The sequence below is a fragment of the Seriola dumerili genome, unplaced genomic scaffold (assembly GCF_002260705.1).
Source record: "Seriola dumerili isolate Sdu_G_001 unplaced genomic scaffold, Sdu_1.0 BDQW01000191.1, whole genome shotgun sequence".
NCBI classification, from domain to species: Eukaryota; Metazoa; Chordata; class Actinopteri; order Carangiformes; family Carangidae; genus Seriola; species Seriola dumerili.
Window position 1 is genome coordinate 9356713 of NW_019174446.1, and position 18295 is coordinate 9375007.

The 18295-nt window shown below is 40.0% G+C and overlaps 1 protein-coding gene across 1 annotated transcript in view; it reads left to right on the forward strand.

Annotated features, from left to right (window-relative positions):
- Positions 1-1047: 1047 nt before the first annotated feature.
- Positions 1048-18295, forward strand: part of LOC111227876 (F-actin-uncapping protein LRRC16A-like) — a 64625-nt gene continuing 47377 nt past the window's right edge. The window contains exons 1-3 of the mRNA XM_022753604.1: positions 1048-1608; positions 10941-10991; positions 17751-17810. Coding sequence (XP_022609325.1) covers positions 1048-1608; positions 10941-10991; positions 17751-17810 — 672 coding nt within the window. The remainder of the gene's footprint in view (positions 1609-10940; positions 10992-17750; positions 17811-18295) is intronic.

Below are 18295 nucleotides of genomic sequence, written 5' to 3' on the forward strand. Positions count from 1 at the left end.
GGGAGCCATTGAGTGTCAGTGAAATTCGGCCTGTGACCCACCAGCTACTGTTTGCTTTTGAACCCCTGAAGAATATTGGACTCATGCACACAGACTTGAAACCTGACAATATAATGCTTGTTAACCACAAGGATCAGCCATTCAAGATCAAGCTGATCGACTTCGGTCTGGCCCGTCCGGCGAGCAAGGTGAAGGTTGAAATGATCATGCAGGCCAGTGCATACAGGGCTCCTGAAGTGACCTTGGGCCTCCCCTTGTCCGAATGTGTTGTTATGTGGGGAGTAGGCTGCGTCGTGGCATTTATGTATTTTGGTCAACACCTCTTCCCTGGCAACTGTCCATATCACTGGATGAAAGCTATGTTGCACCTGCTGGATCAACCAGTTGATCACCAGCTACTTGCTGGAAAATACAGCTGGATGTATTTCACCTAGGATCTGGATGAAGAGTGGAGACTAAGGACACCAGAGGATTACGAAGAAGTAACTGGTGTTGAGCCAGTAGTTTTTGAGAGGTTTTTGGACTGGGCTTGGAATTAAGAGGATGCAGTAAAGAGATATCCAGCGAAACTCAATGATCTTGAGTATGAAGACAGGATGGCATTTTTAGACCTCCAGAATTGGTGTCTGTATCCAGATAATGAATGCAGAGTTACTCCCAGGAGAGCCCACAAATACCCTTATTTAACAATGGTTCACCTGGTTGATAAAGTGGAGACCAGCACCTATGCGGACTCTGCCATTCAGTTCATTACTGTTTCCCCCCAGCAACATTTTGATGGATCATATGATGACTGGGTTTATGAAGAGTCAGCCTTTATGAATTATTATTGTCATGATTCAAACGCTGCTCTCATGACTGACTTACAGACAGAGCCATCTACTGGAGAAGATTCATCAGCTGACATTTTCTCTGTTTATGATGCAGGCCTTGAGGATTACAGGGCTGCAGATTCAGACACTGTTCATTCTCACCACTGGAACTCACAGATTGAGAGTTACACTGAGAGCTCTAGTGGAAATGTTGCTGATATTGACTCTTCTATTGATGAAGACGGTAAAGAACCAGCCACCGGTGACTCAGACGATGGAGAATCATTCTAGCCACACCTTAGTCACAGTGAGGATATTGACTCAGCCACCAGTGGAAAAAGATGACCTGGAGTATGATCCAGCGAAATGTTGTTGCGGTCATTCAAATACTTGCAATGACACTGATACCAAGACCTCCAGTCAGCCAGTCACCAGTGACCCCCATGAAGAAGACCCATCTCCCACAAGCCCCACCACCAAAGATGACATTGAGCCAAGCAAGCCACCTGGACCCTCAGCAGCAACTGACCTTTATGATGGGGTCAGAGACACAGCCACTCCCCCAATAGAAGAGCCAGGCACCACTGCTACCCTCATTAATGACCATACAAACGTCGATTGTTCACCAGTTGCTAGTAACACGCCTGATAACAGACCACCATCCGACGTTGTCCCAACTAATGGAGCTGCAGCTGCCATTAGACCCGCTGATGCTGATGACGTCAAGACTGGCCCTGATGGAGTCCCCCGGAAGAATGTATTTCAAAGAATCTGCAAATTCTTCCGCAGTGAAAAAGTGAGTGGCTTCCATCTTTAAATGCTGAAATAACTAATCAGCAATTATTAAATAAATGAGGACAGCACAGAGCCAGTTTATTCCAAGTCATTCTTGTGAGTTAAAGTTAGACCCAGGCTTGCATTTATAAGAATGACCACGAGACAGCCCTGTGACAAACTTAACCCATTTCACCAACGCAGTTCCAGGGTCACTTTAATTTAACTGCTGCCTGATCTCAAACCAGTTCTTTCAGTTTCAACTGCTAAAAAAATCAGCTCGTGTTCAGGAGAACTGGTTTGAGAGCGCCAGACACCTTTGCTGGTCTAGAACTTGGTATACCCCCACCCCAATCATTTCTCTCTCTCTCTCTCTCAACCCAACTGGTTAAGGCAGATGGCTGCCCTCCATGAGTCTGGTTCTGTCGGAGGTTTCTTCCCATCAAAAGGGAGTTTCTCCTCTCCACTGTCGCCAAGTGCTTGCTCATGGTGGGAACTGTTGGGTTTCTCAGTCTTGGTTATGGGGTGGTAAATGATCTGGGCTTGATGTGAACTGTGCTGAATAATAAATAATAAAACAAAAGTAAAAAATATTAACATATTTTGTATTATTTTCATATATTTATTTTAATTGTATTAATTATCTTGAGAGTTTTGGGTATGAAAAATGCTTCCAAACTCATTTATGGAATAAGACAAAACTGTGTTTAAGTTTTAATTTAATTCTAAAGGTTTGCAATGACAAGGACAAGTGTTGAAATTATTTGCAACCTGAATGCAGTTGCAAGGTGTAACATTTCAGAAAACAGCTACAAATTGCTTTATTGCTTTAAAGTAAAAACAAGGAATAAAAGTGATAAAAACATGAAACCAAACCAAGATAAAAAATTTAAACAATTACAGAAAATATCATCAGGTAAGAAAAAACCATAGGATAAAAGTGAGTTTCAAGAGGGGTCTTAAAGATAATACTGAGTTTACCAAACTGAACCAAGGGGGAGTGAACTGTGAAAATGAATTTCAGTGATTAATCATTAACCAACAATCAGACATGTGCATATTCAGACTACATCAAATCCATTACAGTTTAACTAAATAGTTTGAAGTTGGGTTATACGTTTGGGAAATTATTATTCTGTTTTCTTGAGGAGAATTACATAAGATCAATACCACTCTAATGTCTGCTAGAAGGTGGGTTTTGTCCAACGAGCTGTTTTCCAATTTCCATTATATATGCTAAGGTAAACTTATAATTTCTTGGCCATGGCTTCATACAAGCCTATAGCTGTGTCTTGCTTCATGGACTGCATCTTTCGGAGGACACGGAGGAAGGCCGAACCAAAATAAGACGGTCTGGCCTATAGAATTTTCGCTTCGCGTCACAAGCTGTGCCTGCCCTTCCCGTTGCGTCACAAAGCATCACTCTTGTTTCTGCACTGCTTGGTCGTATTTGAAGGAGTCTTCGAAATCGGACCGCCTAGTTGCACTGCTGTGATGCAATTGCTCTTCAAATGCAGCCTCCGAAGGATGCGGCACCTGGATTGGAACACGTCTTACATCAACGAAAACATAAAGTGAGGCGACTTAGTCAGTACAATTTCTCCTATGGAACCAAAAAAATGAAAACAAGTTGCCAGTCGTGTCAAAAGATTCAGCTCTGAGGACACCGTGTTGCACCCCTGTGCATCAATTAGTGATCGTTTCAGTGCCACTGCTGATAAACAGCAATAGGCAGGTGCACTGTCTCAGTACCATCCCTTTTTACATAGGAATAACATAAACACTAGGGCTATGTATTGCCACTGATTTCCTGAATTGATTCGATTCCAATTCACAAGGTCCCATTTCAATTTGATATTGAATTAGTCAAAGATATTTCAGTTATAACATCAATTTTTCTTGGATATAAACGAGATTCTCTGAGTAATACTGCTGTAAATTGTTCCTTTAGCCTGGTACATTATTAAAAACATTAATGCTTACATTATGAATGGACCCCAAAGCAGTTACATTAATGCTTTTTTCTATTCAACATGACCTACAGTTTAGACAGGCATCTCAAGAAATAATAGATTTTGGCTAATGTGTGTTGTTAACGTAGGCTACCCCAGTGCACCGGCTACAGTGTGTATGAACAGGTACACAGCATCTTCTTCTCATCTTGCTCATAGCTTTGCTTTTCTTCCAGCTCTTCACTCTGTACACAGATTTTAAATCTGAAATGCGGCCACACATCCGTCTTTAGACTTGCCGCTGACTTCATTGGGACCTCATCTGTCATTTCTTTGTTCCTCATTCAGAGATGTAGTGCTGTTCGTTTACGTGCTGGAGCACACGCGAAAGCGCACGCACATGGTTGAATAGCAGCTGGTTTCAGAGGTTAAGTAACCACTGTTCCTACAATGACACGTTTTAATCAATTTACTGACTTGTGTCAGCAACAGAAGCTGCATTGGAAACTTCCATTCAGAGGAGAAGGGATCAAGCTTAGCTAACAGGCTAGGCTATAAAAACGTTGCTAAGCTAACAAGCTAGGCTATGACAACGTAGCTAAGCTAGCATTCTGTCCAAGTGTAACAGACTGACTTTGTCATGGTTCTGTGTAAATGCATCACAGATAAAGAAACTGTCATAGTCATTCTTATAAATGCAAGTCTTGTGAGAATGACCACCAGACAGCCCTGTGACAAACTCAACCTGTTTCACCAAGGCAGTTCTGGGGCTGGTTTGAAACTGCTGCCTGATCTCAAACCAGTTCTTCACGCTTCGACTGCCAAAAAAACGGCTCTTGGTCAGGAGAACTGGTTTGAGAGCGGCACAGACACTTTGTTGGTCTAGAACTTGGTTACTTGGTTATGTCTTAGATACGGATCTAAAATGACTTAAAACAGAAGCATCCAGGGAGGATCCAGTTTAAAATTGGAGAGAAATTGTCAGTAGAAGGAGAAGAGCAGGTGGATGATTTTCAAAGCGCTACGTTCCAGGGTTGACAGAGAGATTTTACTAAAGTGAGTTAGTGCTGAAGATGGGCAGGATTCCACATGAAGCCCTCTGAATCCAGTGTTAATGTGCAGCCACTATCCACTATCTTGTTATAGAAATGATCTATGCTCTCATCCTATCTCATCCTAACAGCCCCTTGTAACACTGAAAGTGAAACATGCTTTTGTGAACAAGTGGGGGAAAAAAACATACAGGGTTATTTTAAAATTAAATATATCTACATATACTAACAAGCTCTACATTGCTGAATAAGAACATGGGAACAAGGTTGCTGTCTCTTGGAGCTTTAACCTCAGAGTGGTATCTAAATTCCCATCTAAATTCCCATAATGTAATTTCCTCAAGGACAGGATACAAAACAAACTAGAATACTACACATATGTAAAAAGAACTAGATTCTTTTTTGCAAGGGACTTATTTTTTCATTGGTTACATTTTCAGCAAGATGAATCAAGCGTACCTCAGGGTAGGGCTGAACGATTTGGGAAAATAATCTAATTGCGATTTAATATGCTGTTATTTATTTATTTTTTTTAGAGTTCCTTATCTCCTGTATTATTCAACAAACACAAGCAATAAATCATTCTATATTATGACACAATATTAGGTAGATTAAAAATAATCAGTTCTTTCCTGTAGGCCAGGCATATTTGTCATGATGAAATTAGATGATGCATGAATTGATATGAATGACATATTTTTATCTCACTACTTAAATCACAAGTATATCGACCGATTTGTTTAACTTACAGCCTTGTAAGCATGTCAAATTGTCCGTAGTTATGCAGACATGGTTCTCTTCATGGATGTCCCAGCTGGTCGAAGTCTTCATTAATGAAATGCACCGCAAGACTCTGATAGGGCTCCGCTGTAGTAGCGAAAAACTCTGCTGTTTTCAGCTCCGCTGCGACTCTCAGCTTGTATTTTTTATATAGCTCCGGTATGCCAACCTTGCTAAAATATGTGCGGGAGGGCATACTGTACCGCTTATCCAGTTTATTTATCAAAGCTGTAAACCCAGGCTTGGTCACCGGGCTGAGAGGCATCGTATCTTTCCCTTTGAACTCTGCTAATGCCTGAGTAATTTCCCCATGCCGTTTTGAATTATGCTCATATGGAGGTATGCTTTCAAACGTTTAGGTCAGTAATCTTTGTCGGTTGGTATTTGGATAACTTGACACACTGGTGGTAGGCATTTTAGCCATGCAACTATCGTACATGGCTTTGTTGTGCTGATTTTTTCTTTTTATTATTATTTTTAAAAAAATTTTGGCTTTGTTGTGCTGATACAGGTTGGTAGTGTAGCCCTGTGACGTAGCAACGGTAGCAAGGCAGGTTCTGCACAATACCTGACGCTGTGCAGCCTCTAAAGCCAAAATAGTTCCACACAACTGACGTACTGCTCCTCTTTGACACTGACGTTTCCGCAGTGCCAGGTTCTGTCGAGCCTGAGGCCATTATATAACAGGTCAAAGTGTAGCGTGCCAAGTTTTTGCTCCCTCTTTTAGCCGACTGCTCTACTCTCGTTTGCATGTCACGCGACCAAAGTGTATTCGCAGCCTTTGCGGTTAGAAAATCGCATTTGATCATATCGCGATACTATCGCAAAAGCAAATAATCATTCAGCCCTACCTCAGGGGGGTCAAACATGAGGCATTTGTAGTTAGCATTTTTTTATTATGTTCTTTGGTGCCAACAGTTTTTAAAGAAAATGTTCTCACCCAAACAAACTGAACCAAAGGAGTGAACAGTAAAAATGGTGTAATGGATATAATAGAGTGTGAATGCACACCAAGACATGATGGATGAATAAAGCATTTTTGGCGGGGGTAGATTTCCTGTGGCTGAGTGCTGCCACAGCTTGAATGACTGTGGATCAAACACTGCTCTGTATTGCAGAGATTCAGTATAACTGTAGGCCAGCGTGAACGTTGTTTAAGGGGCTGAAAACTCATTGACATTCTCAAGCAAGGCTTGGCACTGCAGAGTGCTACTTTCATGTGTGAGTGTCTATCAGTGTCTGTCTGTGTGTGTATATTCACAAATGTGTGTGTGCAGTATGGGCTAGCTGTTACCATAGTAACACAGTGTGTGACTCGCACATGTGGGGTGGGTACATGGGAGGGGGGAGTGGATGGGGTTTACAGGTTTGACAGAAAAAAGATAATCTGGGAACGGTAGTCCTGTAAATGGACTACACAGCACACAGACACACACACACACACACACACACACACGCACTCAGAGGGACATACACTCCACGGGCCTGTGTGTCTATTACTGACCCTTTAATGCAGTTTGAGACCTTGTCGACTATCTTTCATGTTGTGTCTTTAGTGTGGGTGTGTCAAACATAATTTATGAATAGTGTGTTGTATATTCTATGAAATTGCTTTTAGACATGATTATTTTATCCATATAAAATAACAAAAAATGTATCGAAGAAATCTGTGTCATATTTTCATAAATAAATGGAATTGGCTTAGAAATTCTCCAGTGGAGCTCTGTGCGCGTGTGTGTGTGGCATGTGTCTCAGGCCAAGGAGACAAATGGTGCTTTACTGCCTGTGGCAGTTAACTTGTATGTGAGCCACCAGTTTTGGTGTGTGTGTGTGTGGGTGTGTGTGTGTGTGTGTGTGTGTGTGTGTGTGAGTGTGAGAGAGAGAGAGAGTAATAGCAGATGCTCTCTCTGGTCTTGTAGACATGCTCCAATGCTGCTGCCATCTGGTTGGCTGAGTAGAGCTAAAGGCGGGATGGTGGTTGCTGTGAAATCATTGGCTGATGGGAAGGCTCAAGGCTTTAAGTCCACTTAAGACTGAGAGCAGAAAGAGAGAGAGAGAGAGGGACAGAGAGAGAGCTAGTAGGGCAGTTACAGGGATGAGGGGGGTCATGAAACAGGGGCGTTATGGCTTTGTCCACTCAAAAGGGCAGATGGAGAGAGCACTGCACTGGGAAAGTGCAGAAGGCAGTCATGCATTGACAGGAGGAGGATGGGTGGAATGAAAAACTAAAGGGAAATCCAAGAGGCTGTGGCAACAGGAATCAGAGTATGTTTTAAACTAAGTTGGAAGAAGCAGTCACAGAAGTGTCCTTGTGTCCATTTTTAAAATATCTGGCTACTGTTGACTGATTGCTTAAAGCCTTAATTGATTATCAAAGTACTGAATGATTTACTACCCTAAGACTGCACAGAAAAGAAGACTCCTCAGTGGACAGTTGGTGCCTCCCCTTCACTCACAGTCAGCAGGTTCTTGGTCATTGCAGGGTGAGATGGCAGCTCCTTTTCAGCTCCTGAAAAACCACTGATGTGTATTGTTCCTTCTTTAAATCTTGGTGTTTTTTACTTATACTATAGAACTAAAATTATTACTCGCTGCCACCAGACACACACAACCAGGGCTTCATCAGTGGGTAATAAAAAGGAGGAAGGCTTGTTGTGTTACACAGCCCAAAGGACTTTTTTCTGTTACACAACTTTGAAGTTCTGCAGCCAAACTCGTATGTCCACAAATTGCATGTTATACTTTTTCACTTCTGAGATCATACAGACTTTCAGAACTCCATTATTTTACCTACTGGCCACTCTTCTGCTGTTGCTCTATGTACTTTAAAATGTGACTTAAGGATAATTCCAGTTTATTACAACCTGGAACTTATTTTCAAAGTCTTGGCCATAGTGCGTATTGGTTATGATAACATCGCTTGCACAAAAGGGATTGCTGAGATCTCTGATCGGAGTAGATGAGTATTTCTGGGGAAGTCACAAGAGACACAGTTTAAAAATAGTGGTCAAAATCTGTGCAGCGGAGGTCGTCTGACTTCTTAGTTCTTATTATGGGTCCAAAATAACCCTGATGGTGTCATCAGGGTTAGACCTTTACTTTAGCTTTGGAAAGTCCCTCCAGAGCACAAAATACATTATAAGGTGTAATATCACCTATCCCCATCTTAGCTTGTCCATTGTGTACATCCATCACCATTTACTGTATTTTTGGCTCAGACCTAAATTGCTCATCAAAGTTTGCTGATATTTTAGTGAACAATGATTATTACAAACATTTTTAGTGAGTGAGATAATCTTCCTGATAACTGTTGGCTTGTTTTCAACCTGTTCATCTGACCAACCAAGTTTCCAGCCGAGCTTGATGTTATTTTAGCAATGACACATTTTCAAGTTTCCATAACTAATATAGAAATAAAGCTCAAACCCATGAAAATAAGACTAAAGCTAAAGTAAACCAAAATGATCCTTTAATAATAAACATTCAGATAATTTAATGTAGATGTAGCTTTAAAAATGAAGCTAAAAGATTCCATCACATAGTGTGTATTATAGCTACCTTCTAGACAACAGAAAAACTGAAAATGAGAGGGCGAGTTGAGTGAAGCAGTGGTGACTGGTGCTCTTTAGGAGAGGTTATCTTTGGTCACACAGGCCTGCCTGTCTGTCTCCATCACATCAAACCACACAGACCCTGCTGAGCCACAGAGGGCTGGGAGATACTGTCATCCTTTTTATCCCCGTCTCTAATCCCTCTGTTTCTTTTTTCACGTCTTTTAAAAAGATTGTGATTGTTCATAGACTTTCCTTAATCTTGTTTTCTCTCGTGTGCTCTACCTCCTTTCCTACTTTCTTTCTCTCCTTGCCCTTCTTGCCAGTCATTGTTTATTTGGGACTTGTTAGTATGCTGTGCTCCCCCTTCCCTCCTTTGTAGTCTTATTTTATCTTCTGCTCCTCTGCTTTAAAACCTCATCCTCCAGTTTTCTTTCACCTTTGATCAATCTTTCTGCTCCCTCTCATTTCATCTCCTTGATGTCGGTTTCTACTTCTCTACATGTTTCATCTACTCTAACCCAAGCTCTTTTTTTTTTTTTTACTTCTCTTTATTCTTGTATTCCCTGTTTCATCCATTGGCATTTGTTTTCTGTGGCTTTTAACCTTGATCTTTTTTTTTTTTTTTTTTTTTTTTTTTTTTTTGGAGCATTCAAAACTGAGCAGGTTTAAGTCGCCTTTTTCTTGGGCTTTAAAGCATCTTACACACTTGCCCTTTTAACACAAAGATTATGACTGTTGTAGAGCTGTTATCTCATGCAAGCTCATTGCATCTCCCTCTACAGAAAATTAATCAGCAACAATTTTCTAACCAAGAACCCCCCCCCCCCCAAAAAAAAAATCACTTATTCTAGTTTCTAAAATGTGAATGCTTTTTGGTTTTCTTAGTTGTCTATGATAGTGAACTGAATATCTGTGGATTCTGTTGGTCGGACAAATCCAGCCATGTTCGACAATTTCCTCTAGAAATGAGGCATGATACATATTTTTCTCAGCGTTTTAGAGACTTTATTAAAAGATGAAAAATTATCTAATCAATCTATTGAAAACAACTGTTAGTTGCAGCCTTTCTTGGTATGTGCCTTTGCTGACCAACCAGGATGTTTCTCTGAAAAAGGTTGATGGTAATGTCCCTGTAATGGTTTTAAAGGTCAGCCTCTGGTGTGTTGTGATTTCTTTTTTTTTTTCTTCAATCCAGTGTCATGGCACCAGACATTTAAACAAAACTTTTTATTAGGTATTGAACTTAGTTTAGTTTCATAAGTCTTAAGTTTTTCCTTGTGTTGACCTTTGATCCTCTGATGGATTATTCTATGGTGCATAATGTTGTTACTACGGAATTTGATATTGTAATGTGAATGTACAATGATGTAATGTAGAGAATACAAGAGACTCAGTGTAACGAGTGTTCAGTATAAGCAGCACAGGGCAATTACGTCTTTGTCTGGGGTAACACATTCTTCATAGCATGAGTTGTGCAAATCATTGCTATAACAATGTCACACTCTATGGCAACAACAATAAAGCAAGGCTGTTTGTCTGGATAGGAATGTCAAGTTTATGTATTCCAGTTCTGCCTCCTCAAGCCTGGACTTTTTTTTCCCATGGCTAAGCAACAGAAGCAAACTCAGTCCTCACCATGTGCTCTAATAAACAGTGGCAGTTGGTGTCTCATTTGCTCAGCAGGAAGAAGCAACACAAGCAAGAAATCAAGGAAACCACACTGACCTATGATAGTCTCACTATGACAGGGTGTATTCCTATAAGAACAAAGGCATCTTGGCTGCATGTAATATACCGTACACCTCAGTGTGTTGTGCTGGTTAAGACCAGGCACTCGAGCAATATTTTTCCTCACTGACAGTCCTCAGACAGAGATGTTTCAGGGTCACAAGCCTTTTCATCTTGATGAGTCAACAGGAGAGCTCCCTGTGTTCTTTGTCATTTCCTTGTTCTTGTCATTCAAAGTGTATATTTACAGCTACATACTCATTATTCTCTCTGTTCTCTCTGTCTCAGGCTCTCGCGTCTCACCGAGCTTACCTCTTGACGGCACGTATTCCCACCAAGGTAAGAGCAGTAACACAGTTTTATGTGTATTTTGTGCTGCACAGTCAGCACACATTCTAGGGACCAGAAATGAAAAATTTAAAAAAAACTGTAATAAAATATATAATAAGAGTATTATGTCAGCAAATGTTGTAAAATGTTTTCTCCTCCTCAGAAGTGACCTTAGAATAGTTTTGGAACTTCCTCCTACAGCCCCAACACAATCTTTGATTGACATCACAGTTGCATTGAAGGTTTTATAAAACCAGTTTTGGTGATTGGTTCATGGTTTAATCTTCCTCTAAATTCCGTGTCCATTCTTTAACCTTAATTCTTTAAAGCTCCATTAGATTAACTTAAAAAAGCAAATTTATGTGTTTGTATTTGTTTAGATGTTATTGTTTCACTGATTAGCAACTGTTTGCATGCCCCTGCAGCCCTCTTTTAGTCATTTCCCCAACTCACCCCTTTTGCTATAACTGTGATTTTGTGTGTATATGTACATGTGTTTGTGTGTGTTGCATGGGCCATACAAAAGAGTAGATTAAAGCTAAAGTAGTAGCTCTGTGTGGCAGGTTATAGTGCAGTTTTTTTTTTGTTTTTTTTTTTTAAACATTGAATCACTTTGCCATATGCAGTACAGATGGCAGTTGTTAGCCCCATCACCAGCAATGAAACATCTGTCATCAGCTTTACCAGCATCGTTGTCACCACTACCACATAAAAACCAGCGGTGCAGTAACACGATGCAGATGTTCACTCAGACTTGTAGCAGCACCGGTCAAACAACTATCACTATCACTACTGCCATTATTAAACTTCACATCAGAGTCAGGTGCCTGTATTATAACCCCATTAGCTGGGACTGGCCTGCTAGCTTTTGAAATTGGGCCCACAGCAAACGTAAATAACATCCTTTGCTGGGATGTTCATAATGAATGTACATAAAGAAATACCTGTTTGTAGACATTTCCATATGTGCAGGGGTCAGCGGTTAGTGTACAAATCACTTTGCTTTAAGAGTTTCAAAGTTCATTCTTGACCTTGGAAATAGCAGTTGGCAAAACCATATCACCTCATGGTCCATTTAGTAGTTGTTCTGGGGCCTTTCAGTCATAAAACATGATTTTCATCAACAGATCTTTTAAACAGAAACTTTTAATTCCACAGAGATGGTGAGAAGTCTTTTAAAATGCAAAAACTGAACATCTGCAATTCCGTGATGAGCAAACTCCATCTGGTGATGATCATCTGATATGATCAAAAGCTCCAGAACAGCTGCTAAATGAACTGTGAGATGAAATTGTCATGTCAACTTTGCTGTTTTTACAACCAGTGTGCAAACAACATATGTTGCTGTAAATATGAAAATGATGCTCTGTACGACTTTCATATTTGATCAGGATCTCTGCAATATTTATGTAAAATGGTAGAAACACACTCACCAAAACATAAAGTTACAAAACCAAACAGTACTGTGATTGTATATGGAATATACAACAACAATACCTACATTAGCTGGACTGACGATCCCGCCCGCAATGAAAGAGTAGAACTTAACAGTATTTTCCCCAACTCATGAGATCACATAACAACATATCTTGTACCAGGCCCAGGAAATACTTAATGGCAGCCATTCAAATAGATGCTTTCCAGTCAACAGGATGCCTCCAGGGACAGTTTAGGTGATTTATTGGTTGCTTGAAAACTGATTTATAGGTTTGCTGGGGGGGGGGGGTCAAAGAGGCCATAAAGAACATTCAAGCTGACCCTGTTTTTTACATGACGTCATATGTTTCCAGTGTTATGAGCCGTTTATTTACCTTGCTCTGCTGTTTTCTATTTGTGTGCTTTCCTCTGACCTGGAGGGATTAGACACTGGCTTCATGAAGAACTAACCTCTCTGCCCTACTGTCTACTGTATATCTCACCCTGTCTCTGTCTCTGTTTTTCCACGCTATCCTTTTCTTGGTCTAATTTTTTATACTTGTCTATTGTATTTTCTCTTCTGTACTTTGGATGTTACTCTTGTTTTAATCAAGAGAAGCTACTGTAAGTTACTTGATGCAACTTCTCAGAGTATTGGCAGTCAGGTCTTTCTATTGCAGCAGACCTCTATCACTCTCTGCTCTTAGCCAGATTATAGCCACAGATGACCTTTGCTCTCCTCTCCTCGTTTCCTTAAAGCTGTTCATTGAGGTTTCTCACTGTTTTACCTTCTTTTTCAACAATCCAGATTACTTCCTTCTCTCTTCACCCCATTCACTCGCTCTGTCTCTTTACCTTTATCCTCTTCCACTCACCACTGTGCCAAAGGTTAGCAGGGATAACCTATACAACATCTTAAATCCAGTTGAATCTGTTGGTTTTTATCTCAGAAGTAACCAGTGCAAGGTGTTCCCTCCAGGAACTCTCTGCAACTGAATATAATTATTGTTATCACTTAATCACTTATCAGTAAATAAATAGGGAAAATGCCTGATTTTAATTGTTTTTTGTTGCATAGCAAAAGCAGCAAATTTGAGAAGTTGGAAAGGTATTCCAATTTTTCCTTGATAAATATTTTAAGGGATGAATCATTGTTACAGTTATCAATTAATTTCTGGTTAATCAAATTGCTGTTTAATTGGCTCCTCATTTTGGAACTAGCAAAAAGGTTTCCAATCAGCCAAACTCTGTATCACTTAAGGATCTTTATGTGTTCATATTTCCACATTGCTACCAATAGTGCAAGTGCTGGGTGGGTTCTTGCTGCATCATGACATCCTTAAAAGATGAAGCCTGCTAACATAAGAAGCTGACTGTTACAGTATTTCTCCTCGTATTGATTTTTTGATGTGAAATCTATATCAGAGTGGACACCAGTCAACTGCAAATGAAGATTAGACTTTGCTCACTGTTCCAACACATGAACTATTGACTCTATTCATCTGTAAAAATCTGTTTTTGTTGACAATTTCGGCTGTGTATGCTTCTGGCCGTCTGAATGCATTGGAGACAATGCATTTGTTTTATTGTATGTATGTAAAAGTGGAACCCTAGAGATGCATCTAAACACCCAAGAGAGCAATCTGTTGGTGGGGATTTTGTTAGTATTGTTTTTCCGAGCAGAGCCCAAGGCCTTAATGTTGAAGTGTTGTGTCGCAGTAAACCTCAGTTAAACACTTACTGTGTATTCCTCTTCTCTCAGTAATAGTTGAAATCCCCCCTCCAGCTCTCTCATGCACCTCTCAGTGGGTTTTCTGTGTGTGTGTGTGTGTCTGTGCGTCTCCAATTGATGGTTTGGCTCCTCTTTAGAAGCTGCAGGGCCTTACAGTCTGTCAGTGTCTCCTCCCAAACATCACACATGCTCTCTCTCTCTCACACACACATACATTTTCATTCATATGTCCCTCCTTTCCTTGTCTACAGCCTATTGTTGCTGTACATTTTATATTCCTCTACACTCTTTATCCCTCTTTTGTCTCAGTTTAACATCAGAAGTAGGAGAGTGGGAGAGCTTATGTAACATAAGATTGGACTGATCTTTCATAATTTAGCTACCCAAGACACAACTTGAACAACAAAACATCTCATAGAAACCTTAAGTTACATTTGTTCATGAACTATGCCTCACTATATAAAACATATGTTTATAAATCCCAATAATCCCAAAAACTACAGATTACTGTTATAACTGACTATAGCAGCATCCTAATTGTTCAGTTATAATCAATCCTAATGACTAAAACTACACATTGACTTTTTCATGAAAATAGTAAAAATAAAAAAGAGTGGATAAAGTTAAAGTGACAGATGGACAGTGAACGAATGAGTGAACGATGCAATTACTCAGGCTCCTCCTTGGTTCCTCCCCACACCTCTCAGCATGAAGCCTGCCATTGGCTAGAGCTCAGATTTATCAGCAGGCAGCGCTCACTCATCAATGCCTGGTGCTCAGTTCAGTATGTATGCTATCATGGCAGTTACTGGCTGTATGAATTGAACTGATTGACCCTTTCAAGTTAGGTTTGGACACTGCAAACTGTAACATACAATACATAAATCAACAAAATATATACTATAGACTGCTGTTCCACTTGCACCACTCTATAAAATGTACAATGCTTGTACTGTACTACTGTACTAGCCTGTCTATGGGGCTAGAACGGAGACAGTAACATTTTGACATTGAAATTCAAATTTGGCGTTAAAAACAAAACCTGGACTGAAAAAATAGATAATGGCATTGAAACACTTGTAATGGAAAAAGTTGTATTGCCACTGGAAAGGTTCCACTGAAAAATAAAACACTGGCATAAAAAAACAAAACAAACTACAATTACAATCTTATTATCTTATTTAATTTTGATGTTTTTTGTATTATGATGTGTTGTCTTCAGTCAATCAGTTAGTCAATCAGATTTCTTCTCCATGTTTATCCTTCTTCAGTGACAGGCTCCCAAATTGCAGGTAAGTCTGCTTATCTCTGTTGCTGTTTTTTTGACAGGGAACCAGACTGAGTTAAAGTTAAATTTTAACAGTCGTTATGCTCTTTTGGCAGACGTCTATTGCAACAAAAGCTAACGTTAGCTAATACAACTCAGTTAGCTAACCTGTGGTTAGTGGTCGCTGAGTCTCCCGCCCTCTCCTGTCTTTTGTTCAGCAGGAGATTGAGGCCAGTGCTATTGCTGCTGCACAAGGTCTCATCAACGTGCTAAAACAAAATACTCAGCAGCCTCAAACCGCAGCACAGTAGAATTCAGTGCAAAATGAGCAGCAGACTTGGCTAAAACCCCAAAACAAACAGTGCAGTAGGAGATGGCCAGGTTTTGAACCACAGGTTTGCTAACTGACTAGTATTAGCTAATGTTTGCACTTGACCTCTGTCAAAACAGCATAACGTCTGTGAAAAAACAGCGGCAGAGAGAAACAGAAGACAGACATGAAGAAAAAATCTGAAGATTCACACTGAAACACACCATAATACAAAAAAAAAATAAAAAAAGTTAAATAAGATAATTGTAGTTTTTTCGATGCTTATGTTTTTCTGTTTTATTTTTCAGTGGAACCATTTTCTTGCCAATATTTATTTCAGTGTTTTTCAGCGCTGTTGTTTCCAATGTCAATTTTTATTTTTAATGCCAGAATTTAATGTCACGTCATGTTCTAGACCCATACCTGTCAGACTGAGGTGTTTACACATTGAGGGTTCGCTGGATTAACATAAATAATTTCAGTTACTTACGTGTCATGTGTCAGACTTTATCGTCATACATGGAAGGTTGTGTAAAAAGACATAAGTAATAAACTGTTAATATTAACATTAATAACCATCTATACTCTCAATATGACAAATTGTTCAGCAGTTCAGTTTTCGAAATCTACATTAGACAGTGAAAAGACTCCTAAATTGACCCAGAACTTTAAAATAATTGGTAAGCAACTGCATTTATAAATGACTCTAACGTATTATAAAATTTATGAAAATGTTGCCAGATTAGTCTACCTAATAGACTTTTTTAGCAGCTATTTTACCTGCTCCATCTGTAGTTTTAAGTTATTTCTGTTTCTGCAAATTATTTGATCATGAGTGAATAACCACAAGCAACACTGAAATACAGTACATGCACATATGCACATGCACGCACACACACGTGCACACACACACACTGCACGCTCCAGTCAGACAGTAGACAGACAGTCTACTTATCCTCTCCCACCTCTCATCTCTGAGCCAAGCCTCAGGAACACAGTACCCACCTGGAATAGTCTGCCCTCTCTTCCTGGCCTGCCCTCAGGTGCTGGACTGTATGTGTGTGTTTGGTTGTGAGAGAAAAAGAAAAAGAGAGATGCAGAGACAGTGCAGGGAAATCATCTGCTCTGTATATAGTATCAGGAATTTGTATTCAAGCCCCCCCCCAGTCTCACATAAGAGAATCTTCTCCTCCTTTTTAGGTATGGAAAGGCAGGCTGCTGCTTTTCTTTGTTTGTCCTGAAATACGCTCTTGAAACAGGATACATTTTTCCTGAATTGTTTTAAAAAGGGTGTCTTTTGCATGTGAATAGAAAAATCATGATGATAAGTCCTTTTTTAATTTTCCAGTTTTTGTCTCAATTCAAATAATTCACGGAGTGAATTGAAAACAGTGAAAAGGAAAAAAATGCGTATTAGTTCTTCAGTGTTCTTTTCGTTACTGTAAATTATTCAGAACAAATGCAAGCAAACTGCATACTAAGGTATTATACATTTCAAATGTATTCAGCATGTGGACATTAAATACTGCTAGCTAAGTGGGACAGAGGAGCTGATTTAGTTAAAACAATGAAGTATCTCAATTCCCGATCTTGGTTTTCATTTGAACCTACAAATGTGTCTAATGGTGCTTTGAAAAAACATGTGAATGTGTGAATCAGTGAAGCAGTCTGCACAGGAGCCCAGAGAGAAACAAGGAATTACTGCATCCCTACCTGTTAATTATGGATCGACACACTGTATTTTTACACAACATTCCTCAGTCAGAAAGTCACTGTACTAGACTGTTATTGGCCACTGCAAGATCTCACACAAGCACACTAACACCACACTTACACATTCATTCATTCAAATACTTACACCCATGTTTGCACTAAAAATATAAGCAGCTTTCCTTTCTCTGATAATTAGGTTAATTTAATGTCATGTTTAGTAGACAGTCATGCACAATTTTTCTTGTAATGTGCCTCCATTAACTATATCACCCATTGATTTAATAGTGGTATTATAAGTATTTTAATGGTGATTTCTATGCTCTTTTTTAGGTGGAACACTCCTTTAATTATCTGGAGATCCAGGGGATCGCTTGTAACAAGCCTACTCAGGTACAGAACCGTAGTCCAAAAGCACGTTCGACTAAATATTAAAGCAATAGCTAAACATTTTGGGAAATTAGCTTATTTGTGTCCTTGCCAAGTGTTAGATGAAAAGATCGATACCACTCTCATGTCTCTGCGTTAAGTATGGAGCTGGAGCCGGGACGCAATTAGCTTAGCGTAGCATAAAGACTGGAAGCAGGGGGAAGCGGCTAGCCTTGCCACCTCCAAACCCCCGTCCCGCCTGCCCCTCTACACCACGTAACTCTGCCTAACATCACGTCGTCTTTACATTTCTGTTAGTGTGTAGACTAAACAAATGAGATACAATGGCATATTCATAGTCTGGACAGGGCTAGGCTAGCTGCTTCCTAGCAGCTAGCCTAGCCTTGCCAGTCTTTTCGGTAAGCTAGGCGTCAGCTAGCTCAAGATCCATACTCAGCGCATAGATATGAGTGGTATCAATCTTCTCACCTAACTCTCCACAAGTAAGC